The following is an 18,057-nucleotide window of genomic DNA, read 5'->3' as shown; positions in this document are numbered from 1 at the left end:
TATTTTAAAAAAACAACCCAACAAGGATCCTTTTATGGGTCAATTAGTTTTCACTCTGGATTCTATGGAACTCTATGTAAACAACAAGGAAAAATAATTTATCAACAAAAATCTCAGCCTTTTCAAACACCAAAGAATGAAAGCATAAAGTATTTTGTGTAGGAGTAAAATAGTTTGTGTATTTTAATTTTTTTTTTTGTCTGATCCTCAACAGAGAGGAAAAAAAAAATCTGTCTCAAAAAGAATTGAAGAGAATTTAAGTCACATTGGGCAGAAGAAAATCCCAGACAATTAAAGCTGTGTACATTATTATTTTCCACCACTTGTTACTTACTTCCTGAACACCACACTCAAAACACTTATTTTCTTCTACTGGCTCTGGTGTTTGACAATATCGGCAAACAGGACATCTATAAAGGGCAACAAAAAAATAATGACACAGATTTAAATATAAAAGACAGCTGTAACAGAACCCCAAAGTCAAAAATTCAGTTTTATATACTCCCTGTCTTACATAATATTTTTTATAACAACTAGGGCTATCATTCAAAAGACAAACACTTCCAAGCTATTCTCAGACAAAATGAAAAAAAAAAATCTTGATAAAGCTGAAGAAAAAGGAGAAATCTTTTTCTTCATATGCCCCATATCTTTTTCCACTCTTCTGCCTAAAGCTTAGGTAATCAAAGAACTAAATATTTACAGATTACAATTAGAGACTTGAGACAAGTTATTTTTTCATGTCTGGTCACCCATAATATATTTTTACTTGTAATCTACCTTATCTCCACTTCCTAAAGTTTTAATCATCCAATATGTACCCTTGTCTTCTCAAGGTTGCTTCTAAGAGTTGAAACTAAATTCTGTAGTAAATTTCACTAAATTAAAACAAAAATGTTAATGTACTCATGAAATGCATATAACATTTTATCATACAATGAATTTCACCTAGAAGAAGGTATCAGTGCTCTGTGAGTACTGTTCCGATTTACAAAAAGCCAAAAAAATGGCACAGAAGCCAAACTCATAGATACATAGAGAGGAAAGGTGGCTACCAGGGGCTGGGAAAAGGAGGAAATGGGCAAATATTGGTCAAGAGTTACAAGCTTTCAGTTATGCAAGAAGAATAAGTTCTGGGGAACTGGTGTACATCAATGTTGACTGTAACTGACAGTATTATTGTCAGTTCCTGACAATAATTTACTATTGTCAATTAGTAAATTGACAATAATTTACTGAGGACATTCCTGAAATTTACTAGAGGGTGGAGCTTGGTCTCACCACAAAATAAAAATAGAAAGAAAAGTAAAAAGAAAAAAAAAGTAAAATGGTAAAGGTGTGAAGTGATGGATATGATGACTTGCTTGGTTGTCATGTGTATATTACAATGTTGATGTATATCTGGTCATCCAGTTGTACACCTTAAATACATAAAATTAGTTATATTTTATTTTTAATTGTAGGCTAATTACAATATTGTGATGGTTTTTGCCATACATACCTATGGCCATAGGTATACAACTGTCCCCTCCCTATGTACCCCACCTGCTGTCACAGAGTACCAGCTTTGGGTTCCCTGCATCATACAGCAAACTCTCACTAGCTATCTATTTTACATATGATAATGTGTATGTTTCAATTCTATTCTCTAAAAATCATCCCACCCTCTCTTTACCCATTGTGTCCAGAAGTCTGTTCTCTACATCTGTGTCTCCTCTGCTGCCTTGCACGTGGGATTGTCAGTACTACCTTTCTACTTCATAAACTACTTCATATTAGTTTATCAATAAAACTAAAAGCTGGTTCTTTGAGAAGATAAACAAAACTGACAAACCGGTAACCAGACTCACCAAGAAAAAAAGGGAGAAGACTCAAATCAATAAAATTAGAAATGAAAAAGGAGAAGTTACAATGGACAACACAGAAATACAAAGGATCATAACAGACTACTACGAAAAACTGTATGGCAATAAAGTGGGACAAGTTGGAAGAAATGGACAAATTTTTAGAAAAGTATAACCTTCCAAAACTGAACCAGGAAGAAAGAGAAAATATGAACAAATCAATCACAAGTCCGGAAACATAAACTGCAATCAAAAATCTCCCAACGAACAAAAGCCCAGAGCCAGATAGCTTCACAGGCAAATTCTACCAAAAGTTTGAGAAGAGCTAACAACTATGTTGCTATAACTCTTCCAGAAAATTGAAAAGGAAGGAAAATTCTCAAACTCATTCTACGAGGCCACCATCACCCTGATACCAAAATCAGACAATGATACCACAAAAAAAGAAAATTACAGGCCAATATCACTGATGAACATACATACAAAAATCCTCAAAATTCTAGCAAAATTCCAGCAAATGGAATCCAACAGCACATTATAAAGATTATACATCATGATCAATTGGTCTTTATCCCAGGGATGCAAGGGTTCTTCAATATATGCAAATCAGTCAATGTGATACACCATATTAACGAAAGATAAAAATCATATGATCATCTCAACAGATGCAGAGAAAGCTTTGACAAAATTCAACACCCATTTATGATGGAAACACAATAAATACCGCAACATAAGGCCATATATGACAAACCCACAGCAAACATTATCCTAAGTGGTGAAATACTGAAAGCATTTCTTCTAAAATCAGGAACAAGACAAGGGTGCCCACTCTCACCACTATTATTCAACATAGTTTTGGAAGTCCTAGCCACAGCAATCAGAGAAGAAAAAGAAATAAAAGGAATCCAGACTGAAAAAGAAGAAATATATACAATTTTGACTGTCAATTATACTTCAATAAAACTAAAAACTTTTTTGAAAAAAAAACCTGTTAACCCTTAACTCAAGACAAAGTAATACTAAGTGCCAGCCATGAATATTTGTGTCTGATGGGCAAACATGATAGAAAGAGGGTTACAGCTGAGGATAAGTGAACTAGTACCACCAATGCTCAAGATATAACTAGAATCAATCTGTTACTTAACTGAATAAATAAAACCAAGGAAAGGAAATATGCAGGAAGAACACTAAGTTCTTATTACAGATAAGGACTATGTTTGTCAAGAGAAAACTAAAGGATTTAGTCTGTTTCCTTTTTTAGGATCAAAAGAGAAGACAGTAGAAATTTGAAAAAATAACAAAAGTTGCAGGTAGGATCTTGCAAGCAGTCTTGTCAAAGGTAGGAACTAGCTCTGTGTCATCCCTTTGGTCCGTGTGGTGGCTGTAGTAATTGTGGGATAAGAAATCAACAATTGGGGCTTCCCTGGTGGCTCAGTAGTAAAATAATCCACTTGCCACAGAAGGAGACACAGGTTCGATCCCTGATCCAGGAAGATCCCACATGCCACGGAGCAACCAAACCCACACACCGCAACTATTGAGCCTGTGCTCCAGAGCCCAGGAGCCTCAAGTATTGAGTCCAGAGGCTGAAACTACTGAAGCCCACATGCCCTAGAGCCCGTGCCTTACTAAAGAAAAGTCCACATGGCAATGAAGACCCAGCACAGTCCAAAATCAATATAATTTAAAAGAAAAAGAAAACAACAAATGAATTCTGAAATCTAACTTTCAATGCTGTGCCAGAACGATCTTTCAAAATATATGATCCTGAGAATCAAAAAGGAGAAAAGAGGGGAAATTACAAAAATAAACTTATTTGTACCATACAATTAGCACTCCATGATATATCATCCCATCTGTCTATTAAAAAATAACAGTTCATTAATTCTTCCTGCTTTCTCTTCAAAAATAATTACGAGTTGTTACCTTATTTTCCTGAGGAGATATTTGGGGAAACCCTCTCAGAATGTCATTTGCTGACAAGAAAGTACCCTTCAAGGCCTGGTACCAATACTGTCTTCTGTAAGCAGCCCTTCTGGGCCAACCCAGAGGAAGAACCAGCTTGATCTCTCATCTCTACCTTGAATTGTACACATACATGTGTGATTCTCCCTTAGGAGACTCAATGTCCTTAAAGAGGGTCTGTGTTTTCATTCTCTGCCCCTCAGCACTGTGCATGTAGAGAGGCTTAAAACCCACTGGCTGAAGGAACTGTATAGTCTGGAAGGCAGTCGCCCAGTGGGTTGAATTCTGGTCCCAGTTCTGGCATTCTCTGTCCTGACACTCTAAGCATGCCGATCATCACCTCTGGGTCTTAAGTCTCCTCCTCTGTAAGTAATGAGGAGGTTGGACAAGATGGTCCCTGAGGAAACTTGAAAATGCTATGGTTTTACAAAAATTAACGCGGGATTTTCTGATGGTACAGTGGAAAAGAATCCGCTTGCCAATGAAGGGGACACAGGTTTAATCCCTAGTCCAGGTGCATCCCACAGGCCATAGAACAACTAAGCCTGGGTGCCACAACTACTGAAACCTACATGCCTAGAGCCTGTGATCTCCAATAAGAGAAGCCACCGCAATGAGAAGCCCGCATGCGGCAACAAAGACCCACTGCAACCAAAATAAAAAGTTAACGTGTACTGAGAGTAGAATTGGAGTGGTGGGAAACGAAGAAGTATCCAGAACTTAAATGGGGTAGCAGATGGACACAAGTTACAGACTAACGCTTTATGGAACACACACATCTCAGAGTGGCTTTATTCAAGGCAAATTTAAACCTGGACAATTCTCTGAAGAACTCCTAAATGATACCACAGAATTGACCAAGGACTCTACAGAACTGGGGCAAAATTATTCTCTGGTTAAATAAGCCACAGGAAAGCCAGCGTCTATATATTTGTTCAGAGATATTTACTGAGCTCCTCCTACGCACTACGTCTCCCCCTAAGTATGGAGGGCACCGAAGGGAACAGCCAGACAAGGTCCCTGCTCTGGAAAGCTGGCCACGTGGGGGCAGAGAACCGAGACTCCTGTGGACTTTCACCCCTCCTCACTCCTGGGCTTTGGAACGTGACTTTTTGCTTCCTGGGTACACACCTCCCCCACACCATCTTCTTTTGGGTTCCACCGGTCACCTGGCTAACTCCTATTTCTCTTCACTGAGTGCTGCCTCTAGGACAAGCCTGGTGGGGTCAGGGCCCTTTTCTCTAGTCACGGTGCTGCAACGCTGTTCCTTGTGTAACCTCGTTTATCTGTGTGATTATTTGATTCTGCACCTTCTTCTCTACTGGGAAACCCTTGTGGCCAGCGTCTGATCTACCTTTCTAGCTAAGACTCACAATGCAGTTTGCAAAGGGAACAGCAACTTTTGACTAGGGGAAATAAAAGTACAGGTGACACCTCAGTTCTTTGCACAGTGCTCCCTTTCATACAAACAGGGTCTGTGCTGCATTAGGAAACAGGACACCATAGGTGTGCGTGCGCCTCATACTTAGTGACTGTTGTTACTATTGGCCACCAAGCCATCGATGACGATAAATCCAAAATGTCAGATTGGTGTAGCCTGGCACTCTAATAAGAAAACCAAAGTCAACGGCAGACATAAAGTGCAAGTGATAAACAAGATTTTAGACCTAGATGCCCTTTAAGTAGAGGAGCCTCAAAGCTAAGCTTTACTCCCCCACCCCCTACTCCTTTCCTTCTCTGGCTCTTGGAAGGAGAGAACGATTCATGCTGCTTTGGGACATTCCACAAGGATATTAGTCAGCATATTAGAAAGGAATTGGTCTACAGATGCTGACCCCATGTGAACTGAGGAAAAGCAAAGAAGAAATACAGAAGGCCCTTCCATGTGACCTCCTCACCACTGTGGTACCCAGGTTTATAAAATCAAATACTTGGAGTGGTTCTTTCTGCAGGGTGGCTGTTCTTAATTCTGGGAAAGGGTAATAATGAGCTCTGACAGGGAGGGGGATGAACCCCTGCACTCACGTCGTGTCGTCCCAGCGCTGCAGACACTGGCTGTGGAAGCTGTGGTTACATAAGGTGGTGAGGATGCCGTTCACGGACTCGTCCATGCGCTCCAGACACACTGTGCACTTGGGCAGCTCTGTCAGGTCCATCACAGGGAGGCTGGCACCCTACAGGGAAACACCTTGAATGAGTCTCACTCGTCATCCACAGGTTCTCATTTTTCTTTTTTAAGGCAATAGTTTTCCTGATACTCTTTGACTCCTAGTAGGATGTTCTCAATATTATTACTTTGTGAAAACAACCTAATTTGGTGAGGTTTACATCCATGCAACAAATACTAATTGGTCGCCTCCTGGAGTCCCAGGACTGTGCTAGGCACTACGATACCAAGGGGACAAAGCCGACAAAGACGCCCGCCCTCACAGAGCTGACACTGGAGGAAGCGAGACTGCTGCAGAGTCTCATGTTACCAGACTCCCAGCTCTAACTCTAAATGGCCATGACCATAACAGAACACAAAGGAAAAAAAGCAGGCGTGTGTCTAAACGATTTTCCAGAGTAAATGAAAACTCAGCACTTTCTACTATGTGATAATAGTATCAACAACAGTGATTTTTATTTATTTAGTACATACTTATTAAGTTCCCGCTTTGTATGCCAGACACTGTTCTAGGTGTGGGACTACAGTGGACAAAAACATATTCAGTTAAGTTGTAAAACACGAAGTCTGTCCCTTTCTTCACAGAGCTTAGCCTCTAGTAGAGAGAGATATGAAATTCAAAATTTTTCATTTATTATTATTTTTAAAAACATTTATTTATTTATTTGGCCACAGCAGGTTTTAGTTGTGGCATGTGGGATCTAGTTCCCTGACCAGGGATCAAACTCAGGGCTCCTGCACTGGAAGCACACAGCCTTAGCCACTGGACCACCAGGGCAGTTCCCCAAAACTCGAAACTTTTAGAAAATGTTAAATTACCAATGGTTGTAAAATGGTTGTAATTACCAATGGCTATGAAAGAACAGAGTGTGAAGGGCACAAGGATCTAGGTGGTCAAAAAGACACCTCTAAATGCAGCAATGTCTGACCCAAGCCCTGCCAACTAGGGCACTACTGAGGCAAAGGTGAGGCACACAAATAAGAACACACCGAGAAAAGTCACGTTAATCTACGGTCCCTAAAGAGCAGATATTTGAAAATCTCTCAAGAAGCCGTGTTCATTTAGAGAAAGGAATTCGTAAAACTGAGGTCCTGCACAGCACCTGGCAAAAGAGTAGACTGATTTTTTTTTTTTGGCCCACGCCCCTCAGCCTGTGGGATCTTAGCTTCCCAACCAAGGATCGAACCCCCAGGTCCCCTGCATTGGGAGCACAGTCTTAACCACTGGACCACCAGAGTAAGTCCCCTTTGCTGATTTTTATTTTACCTAATCTAATGACAGAACAATCTAATCTGAACTTATTCCTATCAAGTGGAATTCAAGGTGAAAAGTTCTTTAGGGCTACTTTAAAAGAGGAAATATTAACAGTATAACAGAGCTGGATCTACTACTTTATTCAAATGAGCACATATTACAGGAATGCTTCCCATGGAGGGTGGGAGATCAGAGCAATTATTGATACAACTTGCTATCAAAAGAGAATTAAGTATTAGGATAAGGATTAAGGGTTAATATTTAAAACAAAAATATTCATTTTTGGGCTCGAGGCACAGTTTCATCCATCAGGAATAGACACATACTCAACTTCAATAACACAAATAATATTGTTTATTTAAAAAAATACTTTGGACAATTTTTAAAAGTTGAGATAAAATTCACATATATAAAATTTGCCATTTTAAAGTGGTTTTTAGTATATTCACAAAGTTGTACAACCGTCACACCACTAATTCTAGAACATTTCTGTTACTCCCAAAAGAAACCATGTGCTCGTTAGTTGTCACTTCTCACCTCTCTCTTCCCTAGTCTCTGGCAACTAACTTATTTTCAGTCTCTATGGGCTGGCCGATTCTGGACATTTCCACAGGTATCTTAACTTTCAATTTTATACCATTCTGATACATTTACATCAAATATAGGAATTATTTGCACTCACATCCTCAGATTTCAACACTTCTGCCCTCTCCACATAGACCAGCTGGCAAACATCATCTTCTATTGAGTTGAACTGGCGGCCATTGCATGCCATGTAAAAACTATCTGCATCAGCCTAGGTAAACCAGGGGGGAAAGGGAAAAAATTAAGAGTGCGATTGTGGTAATGTGCTTTCTATTCAAGATGGCTTCAATTATTCTCTTCATCAGCTTTTAAAAGTTATACTTAGGAGAGAGAACCACCACCAAAAGTAACATCTGTGGTAGTAGATTCACAGGCTAAGTGAACCCTGCAGGTCAATATCCTACTCTACAATTTTTTCTGATATGTGGTAGTTTTATTTGAAAGATCAGAAGCTATTGAAGTGCAATAAACCAATGGCTACTACAATTTTAATATATAGTCAACCAACAATGGTCAGTGTTTCCCTTGATATCGTTTATTTTTCCCTTTTCCCTCTAGTCAGCACTTTCACAACAGCTGAGGTCAGTTCTATTTGGAACCAAATCATAATTGATGACTGTCAATGGGAGAGTTTTTTTTTCTTTCTGGCTGCACCTTGGGGCTTGCAGGATTTTAGTTCCCACACCAGGGATTGAACCTGGGCCCACCAGCAGTGAAAGTGCTGAGTCTTAACCAATGAACTGCTAGGGAATTCCCTACGGAGGAGCTTTTTAAACAAATGTCAGCATCTAGGTGAGAAAAAATAGAGGACCAGTGGAAATGGTAGGGAGTGAGAAGCCAATTCCTTCTCTTCAATAAACCAAATAACAACAATAATTAACACATGATAGTCAGACAAGGATCCTGTCAGGAGGTTTTAAACAACCTAGTGTATAATACCAAAAGCAAAACTCTTGGCCAAGGTCAAGAGGTCCAAGATGAACTAGCCTTTAAAATTCTAACAGTCTTGTTCCCTTGGAGTGGAAGACAGAAAAACCAGGGGAAATCAGTCCCCTGCTGTTAAAGCCATGAAAACACATGTGCATTTGTGGATAAGAACACAAGTAAATCAAATCTTCAGTCTAGCCTCAGTAGGAAGTAACAAAGAGACAATTCCAGCTTTTAAAGCTCAGCAATTTTTAGAGGCAGCTGAGAGGCTGTGGCTTGTGTGGATTTCACTCCCACACAGGCATTAGCCCCAACATAGGAAGTTGTGTGCTCTGGCCCTGCCAGTACAGACAAGCTGCCTGAAGAGAGGAAGTGTGTTCTGCAAAAGGAAATGCCGCACCATCAACCTTGAGGTCGAGATTTGAGCTCTATCAGGCAAAATCAGTCCTGGCTGTCTACCCTCACGGGGTCTTGGATCTTAAGAGCCACTGTAAGGTTTTCAGTAGTTTTTCACTGCACTTGGATGATGTAATTTAAGTGTGGATTCTTGGATTATCTATGCTATCTTAATATGACCAAGTGAGCTAAGCCACTAAGGAAGGATGACCAGTTCTGAACATAGATTCTGCAGGGACTTTTTGGCAGAGAAGGGGAGTCTCTTCCTTTGGACAACAACCTGTGTATTGGGTAAAGGGTATTTGAAATTCAAAATGTTACAAGCCAGTTCTTGGATAATAAATGTCTTTAACACTAAGAAGTAGCAGCCCCAAATGGCTTCTCCCACTTTTCAAGAGCAGTGGCTCTGCCTTGAAATGCTTTTGGATGAATAACCAGCACAGTGAGCTGCTGGACTCAAGCACCAAGGGCCAGTGGGCCATGACCAGCTCTTCAGGGCCGCTGGCACCACCAGGAACTGCTGAAGATGTGGCTGCCGAGAACAGCAGACCCAGCCAAAGACCTCCAGCTCTGCAGATGCTCCCTAAGCGCCCAAGCCTCCTCAGGGTAAGGGACAAGGTTTGTGATACTGGGAATGTGACAAAATCTACTCAATCCCAGATAAATCCTTTCTTTCTTGGGGGAGTTACCTGGACCAAAGGTGTATACTTTTTGAACACACTGCTCTCTTCTTTAAAATCTTGGTATTGGAAATGTAGCTCCACTGGCTGGGATATTTACTGAGCACCCAATGCATGCCAGGTACTGTATAAGAAAAGGACAAGAGCAGGGAGCAAAATCCATGTGGTTCCTGCTTCAACCCAGCACTGAGATGCACTGAACAAAAGCCTGAAGCTAACTGCAAAAAACACAGAAGAAACAACTCATTTAAAATGCCTGTACTGTACAGAGCCCCAAACTGAATGAAACCCAGCTTCTTTTTTTTTTCTAGTCCTTTGATTTGATTGTTCTCTTCTCAGGATTAACTTAGAAAAAGAAAAATCTGTTATAATCAATGTTTCTTTACTGTCACGGCGATCAACTAGTGCTACGAAAATATTTTTTACTTCTCAAAAGAAAGTAGGCTGGCCTAAGCCTACAAGTGATAATGAGCCAACATACTCCAGTGACAGGTTATCTGTCCTTTTCTGTTCCAAAGAACTACAAAACTGAACCCCCTTCTGCCTCCCTGTACCTTGAATTATAAATTAATTCCTCATCAAAGGGCACAGTACAACTTTGTAGGCACATCTGACACCTCCAGCATAAAGAAAGATGAGGCCAACAGAGATTCAAGAAATGTTAAAAGGGTAAAAAAGGCCTATTAGTTCTTTAAAAATTCTCTGGTGAGAAACAGAAAGGAATAAGAATATAGTTACCTGCCCCGGCCATGAAGTCAGGCTGCCTTGTTTGAATCATAACTCTTTGACACTAGCTGTGTACCCTTGGGCAAGTGACTCACCCATGTGTGTTTTCTCAATTATAAAATATGAAAATTGTAACTCTATGGCTGATTCACATCAATGTATGACAAAACCCACTGAAAAATTAAAAAAAAAAAATTAAATTAAAAAAAAAATATGAAAATAATGACACCTACCTCATGACATATCTGAGAGGACTCAAGGAGCTAATGCATGCGAAGCTAATACCTGGCATCTGGTAAGTGATCCAAAGTTGGTGCCTACTGAGTCTACTCTCATTAAGGCCCAATATTAATTTAACATCTTTGAGACCTATACTAGGGAGGGTGGTTTAGGCCTTAGAAAATCCCTGAATAGAATGAGCCTTAGACCTTAAGATCTAGCGTTACAGATAAAAATACAACTCACGATACCAAGGTCAAGGGTTCTATCTTCAGAGAGCACTAAGAAAGCTGTATTACAGTCCTAGAAAACATCTGTCAACTTAAGCAACTTACACGTGGTCAAAAGACAGAGGTGGAGAAACAAGTATTGGATTGGTCAAAAAGTTCATTTGGATTTTTCCATAAAATCTCACAAAGAAAATCCATTAAGAGTGTCAGAAAATTTCCACAGCATCATCTGCAGACTGCGAAGGGTGGCATACACTACAGAGAAGTTTATGGGGTTTTTAGACAAGTTAGTGTTGTGGGCTTAATACCCTTCAGACTAAATAGAAAGCCTAATATGTTCTCAAACATTTTTTTCCCAATCCCTTTCTATGACGTTATGTGTGTTACCTGCTCACCACCCTTGCCCATTCAGTAGAAGCTAAAAGTGAAATACTGTCATGACACAATTCTTTGCAAACAGTGAGTACCTTCCCTTGCCCACATCCCACTTCTGCTGGACAAGGACTATACCCTAGGGATTAAAAGTGAGGGCTTAATTCCCAGCTCAGTCACTTATTTCTAGCTGTATAACCATGGCCAAATCACTAACCTCTCTCTGCAGCCGGTTTCCTCATTTGTAAAACTAGGATAACAACAGTTACCTGTCTACCTCATAGGGTTATAGTAAGGATTACATCAGCTAATGCCCATTAAGCACTTATCAGAGTGAATGGTACAGAATAAGCAGTCAATAAAGGATGTGTGTTATCACTATCCTCATTATTACATTTAAAAGATTTAATACACCACTTGCCCACTATTTGCAAAGTGTCTCAGTGACCTTAGATGCGGTGTTCTGACAGTCAGTGAAAGCAGCTGTTAGGTGCTTTTCAGTTCTCAGTGTCAACCTGTGTAGTCTAAGCTCACAGGGCCATTGAAATACGTTTTAAAGGTCTCCCTCAAAGGTGTGGTGCTTTGTAATGGTTAAAGATAACTGTGGTACTCTCTTGGCCTCGGAAATCCACACTAAGTTTTTTTTTTTTCTGGTGGCCCAATGAACAGGTACAAATACAATTCAACTCTTATTTCTCTTAATTTTCTATCTATGATCAATGAATGGCCACTAGCCTCTAGCTTTTCATAATGAGGAGGTGACAAATGGGCATTGTGTCACGAGCTTCTATTATCCACAGATCTTGGTGACTGGTCAGACTCAATGGCAAATGACCCTACAGGCACATTCATTTCTTTGCCAGTCTGCAAGTTGGAACTGCTTATCTGGGGTAAACTCAGGAAGGCTATTTATCAGTGAGGTATGAAAGAATTAACTTTGACAAAGCTGCATTTCACAATCTAATGAAATTTCAAAATGTAACAGGTTACTAAAAAATACAAACAAATTAAAGAAAACCTATGGACAAGTAGTCCTCTATTAACCTGCATAATACCTAAAGTTTACCTCATTTTTATATTCACATAGAAACACGCAGACTCCTAAGAATGAAAATACAAAACCAAGAGAATATCTAACATCTTTAGAACTGAGGCACATGCAAAATTATGCTTAATGCAACAAGGGAAATGAACTAGATGGCCAAACCTTATTAAAAGACTGTTACAATGCACAAGTATACTTTTAAAAGCTGAAAATATCATCCTTCTTTCAGAGTTTGTCTTTCTATTGCAGTGATTTCCAGTTAGCACTCAAAAGCATCTTTAATAATTCAAGGAATGTCACAAAACCCCTCATCATCAAAAAAATTTATTTGATTTTCTAGAATGTGCCCAAGAATATCTACTAAAAAGAGAATGATAGAAGCAGGGTCACAGTTTTATAATGGCAAATAACAATATAGGGTTAAGAAAGGTTGGGAATTACTGTTCTACTAGAATAGTTACTACTAGATAAACAAACACACACAACACTAGGTTTCACACTCAATTTGATTTATAAAAAATAACAGCTATGAATTAGAATTGTGTGTCTGCGGATGAATTCAGCAATATTTCTAGAATTTCATTAATACTCTAGAAGATATCAAGACTTCTAAATGTAAGACGTAGTAAATTAAACATGGTTAGTATCAAACACTTTCAAAAACACAGTTTTTGTGGCAAACAGATTTTTAATATCTTAACTTTTACCTGTGCACTAAACTTTATCAGCACCATATATTGATTTGGAGTAGAGTCTCTGATGATTTTCATTTGTTCAATTACTTCATTAAATGGGGCGACAAACTTCATAAGGTCATGACTGGTCATTGTAGCAGGGACTGTGAGAATACACAGCATGGCACTACGCCTCACATCTTCTTTTAAGGAGGTCATCTTACTAATAAGACAATAATTAGACTGTCTTAAATAGATGAGGTATGGTTAGTTCAAGCAACACTAATCAGACAACTTTTATGTTGAAGGAAAAACAAAATGTAATACTTTATAAATCAATTTAAACAGTTTATTATTTTACTGGAAAATACACACCTGGGTAAATGGAGAACCCCTTTAACACATCTGCAACGGAGTTTAAGGTAACCTTTGAAATGTTCTACATGATACCCACCACTGATATTTTTTAATCTTCAGTTAAAGGCTTTTAATGGTTATAAACCTCCATCAGGCAAATTTGCAGTGTTTTGCTCTCATTCGTTTTTTAATAATAACTACCCCTAGATAATAACTATACCTAACGGAGCCTATAAACCTCCATTAGGCAAATTTGCAGTGTTTTGCTCTCATTCATTTTTTAATAATCATCATCCTTCAGTTCAGATCAGTTCAGTCGCTCTGTCGTGTCCGAATCTTTGCGACCCCATGAACCGCAGCACGCCAGGCCTCCATCATCCTTAAATAACAACAGAACAACTCTAACTGTAGACTTCTCGTGAAGGTTTTTGAAGAGAAAAGACCTCTAAATATAGGAAGGAGAATTCTAAATCATGAAGATGTGATTCTGAAGATTACAGAAGTGTTGTTCAATTAGAATAGCTGGAAGAAGGGAAAGAAAAACCGCCCACAAATACAATCTGCTCTTTTCTTCAAACTTTAAACTTTTTATTTTGTATTGGGTTTAGCCAGTTAAGAATTTTGTGGTAGTTTCAGGTAAGCAATTTGTTTTTGAAATGCTACAAACTCACTTCAACAACTGTGATCCAAAATGGCTACCTGAGTACTCTGTTTCCCAGTGGGGACTGAGCAAACAATTTAGGACAAGGACAGTCTTTAAAGAAATCAGCGACTAATTATCCGAGGAGCTGGTAGTCCAGCTATGTTGATTATATAGCAAAATCCTTCTTTCCTTTGGCCTCCAGAAAGCCTTGTTTGGACCACAAGAAGGAGTTCAAAGATATGATGAAACAGCAACCCATTAAGTGACTTCATAGCAGCTTCTTTAGTAAAGACTTGGTGGGAATAAGAGACTACAACTATGTTATAGATCACTTAGAATTTTTCCTTTCTGTCTTCCTTCAATTTTCCAATCACCTGCATGCCTACCTTCTCAGGGAATATTTTTCTGGGTATTCTCTCAAGCGAGTCTACATGATTCATTCATAAGATGCTTTTACCCAATTTATGAGATTTAACCATAAATAAAATATCTAAGAATTCTTAAGAAAATATTTAAGAATTTAACACACAATATATGAAAGTACTATCCCTTTGAACAAAGCTTAAAATAATCCTTCTCTTCAGGGCAAGAACATTTTCTCCACCCTATGGCAAAAAACAGACAAATTCAAAAGAGAAAAGGATTTTCTTACTTTGTCTTGTATAGATGCATAATACCGTGCACTATTTCAACGGAGGGGTTTCCACTGAAGAAGGAAATCTGATCTGGAAGCTGCTTGGATGGAGAATCAGGAGCAGCATTTACACCTTCTTTACTTGGATCTTTACTTCTCTGTGCAGTGGGGGATGCTTCTGAAGATTTCCTTTCTTCCATTGTAGCTTCTGGCTCATCTTTCACAAACCAAAAAGTTAGTAGATTATAAACTGATTATGAAATATGTGGAAGAATTCCAATTAGATGAGAATTTTAAGTCAGAAGAATAAACTTTGAAAGAGAAATTGCATTAAGAACTGCATTCACAGAACAGCAGAGTTCTGGGGATACTTGAAAGTACTCTTTGCCCGCCTGCCCCCATGTCATTAACACCCTCAGAAACTGAAGGATGTCAACTTTACATTGAGAAGTACCATAATAAGGAAGGTGTCTTCCATCACGTACTCCTGAAAGTGTAAGTCGCTTAGTCGTGTCCGACTCTTTGCGAACCCATGGACTATACAGTCCATAGAATTCTCCAGGCAAGAATACTGGAGTAGGTAGCCTTTCCCTTCTCCAGGTGATCTTCCCAACCCAGGGATCGAACCCAGGTCTCCTGCATTGCAGGCAGATTCTTTACCAGCTGAGCTACAAGGGAAGCCCAACAATCCTGGAGTAGGTAGCCTATTCCTTCTCCAGCGGATCTTGCCAACCCAGGAATCGAACCGGGGTCTCCTGTATTGCAGGCAGATTCTTTTATCAACTGAGCTATGCACTCCTAAGTGGGACAAATATTCAGGGCTATTTGAAAGTTTGAAAACCAACCTACCAGTTCTCCACACTGGAGAGGCAATACACATCCACCCCCCTGGATGAAGCGAGCTGGCAGAGCAGGGAGAGTCACAACGTGCTTATCTGGATTCAACATGAACCGCCACCGACTTATGTGCTAAGTAGCTCTCCTCACTGAGGAGAGTTGTCAACTTAGCTTGTTACAAGTAATTTAGAAGAAATACTTAGAGAAATTGAAATCCACCCTGACAGCTTCATGTAAGGAACATAGGCAGTAAAAGCTAAAGTATGCTAGGGGTCTTAATCACAGGCTCACTGAACACCACTGCAATACAAGCAACCATTAGTTTACCTTACAGAAGATAGCCTACGGTTTTGGAAAGCATACCTGGGTTGGCCTTCATGGTCTCAATGATCACATCTGTCATTTCTCGACGACCGAGATGCTGGTGTATGATTGCTGCTTTCTCCCCTGGTGACTTCCCTTCTAAACAGGCTACAGCTGAAGCTAGTGTCTTCTTTTGGATCTCCTCATCAGACATTTCCCCGACTAAAGAATACATGAGTAATTAATATCTGATAATAAAACAATCCTCTTTCCAGTCTCAATGTATCCATCCACAGGTTTCCTTTTTCTCTCTGCTGCCTTCCCCCAAGACTGTAAGATGCCTTTTGCAGGGTCCTTCTCACTCATCTCTGGGGCTCCTGCAGTACTGACAGTTAGTTAATGCCCAGGGCAATAAACTCAGAAATGCAGGGTGGTCCTAGTGGAAATCATGCATTCTAAAGCAAATGAAGGAGATGAGAGCTTGGATACTGATCCTGCTCATATGAACCAACATTTTAGTAACACTTGTACAGTGAAACTGTGTGGGACCCCAAATGAGGGCATCAAGTCCACTAATCAACAAAATTTTTAGGGTTAGTCTTCTTAAACAACCTGCATTAGCCTAATGCCACTATATCCTGAAAAACTGTGATCATTTTCTTACATCACTAAAACACACAAAAATGAAAAATAAATTCAGAGATTTGACAGAAATATCCTTAATATAAGCTTTATGTGAAGAGAGATCAAGCCTGTTTTGCCCATCACTGTATCCTCAGCACTTACACCACAGTGCCTAGCACACACTGGAAGCTCTTTAAAGATTTGCTGAATAAATTAATGACTCGATGACTGATCCATATAAAAATGTATATGTCGCTTATGTCAATTAATGTGACTTTCAGAACTCAGTAGCCTATTTAATTATATTCAGTCTTCAGTTTGCAGCTCAAAAATTCACACACTCAGGGAAGTTTCCCACAAGACCATCCCTACCAGCTCCAGGCCTCTTCCCCAAACCAACCAAACACATCCTCTCATAATAGCTTTCCACCTTCCTTTCTAGCTTTCTACCTTCCTTTACTGTACCACATTTGTCACAGCTGTATTCTACATTTATGCTGTAATTATTTACTTAATCTGTCTCCATGAACTGAAGTGAATTGCTGGTGCCCTTAAAGCAGGGACCATGTCTCTTTCCGCACACAACTAAAGCCCAACAGAAAGTGAGCACTCATAAAGTATTCCTTGAATGAATGTTGCCTTGCTGGCGGTTCAAGGAACAGAGCCACACCTGCATTTCCCAGGAGGAGGCTGTATGACTGGGAGTGAACAGCTCAGACTCTCAAGTCCAGCTCTCTGAGGTAGAATTCCAGTTTTGCCACTGATAGATGATCCTGGGTAAGGCACTTAATCCCAGGGCTTCAGTTCCCAGTTTGTAAAGGCCTCATACACCCATAAAACTAATTGGGTTGTATGAAGATACAGAAAAGTGTGCACACAATGTGTTTGGAACAGTGCTCGGATATAGGAAGTGTACACATTTCAGTTATAACTACTGCTACAGTGTGCCCAAATGGATGGTTTTTCAAGTTAAACCAGGAGCCGTCAGCGTGCTGGGGATTCCCTGTCTGCCTTCACAAAGTCTAGGGAAAATCAACTCGCACAACTAGCCTCTCACCCAGGTTGGAGAGAACGACGCGCCAAATATAAACAGAGTCCCGGTGGGAAGGCACCAGGAAGGAGGGACCGGAAAAGACTTCCCACAGGTGACACCTGGGATGAGACTTCCCAAGGATGGTGGGGACATGAGAAGGATCCCAACCACTTCTCGGCTTCCTCCTGAAGCGAAAGCCCTCGCCGAGGCCCTTTCCCAGACTCAGACTCTGAGAGGACGCGCCGCGGGGCCCAAGCGCGGGCCACAGGGGAGGCGGCGAGGCCGCGGACTCACCCGCAGCGCTGAAGCCGAAGCCGGCGGGGACCGGCGAGTGTTCTGCGAGCTCCAGGCGGATGACAACCAGTGACACACTCATAGGGCAGCCGCTGGCCGGCGAAGGCCCCGGCGGGCTCAGGAGAGGCTGGGAGGCGAGCCTAGAGCAGAGAGGCCCGGGGCGGGCAGTGCCGCCACCGCCTCAGCAGCAGCAGCACCTCCGCGAACAACCCTCTGAGCCACAACCACCTCCACTTCCGCCTCTCGG

The 18,057-nt window shown here is 40.4% G+C and overlaps 1 protein-coding gene across 4 annotated transcripts in view; it reads right to left on the bottom strand.

Annotated features, from left to right (window-relative positions):
* Positions 1–18,057, bottom strand: part of BRAP (BRCA1 associated protein) — an 80,215-nt gene that overhangs the window by 13,283 nt on the left and 48,875 nt on the right. For 2 of the 4 annotated variants that reach the window (XM_065904501.1, XM_065904500.1), the window contains 5 exons: positions 14,738–14,936; positions 13,119–13,308; positions 7,914–8,027; positions 5,835–5,983; positions 335–410 (listed from right to left, as the gene is read on the bottom strand). In XM_065904501.1, coding sequence (XP_065760573.1) covers positions 335–410; positions 5,835–5,983; positions 7,914–8,027; positions 13,119–13,308; positions 14,738–14,936 — 728 coding nt within the window. Of the gene's footprint in view, positions 1–334; positions 411–5,834; positions 5,984–7,913; positions 8,028–13,118; positions 13,309–14,737; positions 14,937–15,919; positions 16,082–17,810; positions 18,041–18,057 lie in introns of those variants that run through there. The other 2 variants (XM_065904499.1, XM_065904502.1) reach the window with 2 other exon arrangements.

This window comes from Muntiacus reevesi, chromosome 13 (genome assembly GCF_963930625.1).
Source record: "Muntiacus reevesi chromosome 13, mMunRee1.1, whole genome shotgun sequence".
Classification (NCBI taxonomy): Eukaryota; Metazoa; Chordata; class Mammalia; order Artiodactyla; family Cervidae; genus Muntiacus; species Muntiacus reevesi.
The sequence above is the reverse complement of the archived record's forward strand: the minus strand, read 5'-3'. Positions and strand labels throughout refer to the sequence as shown.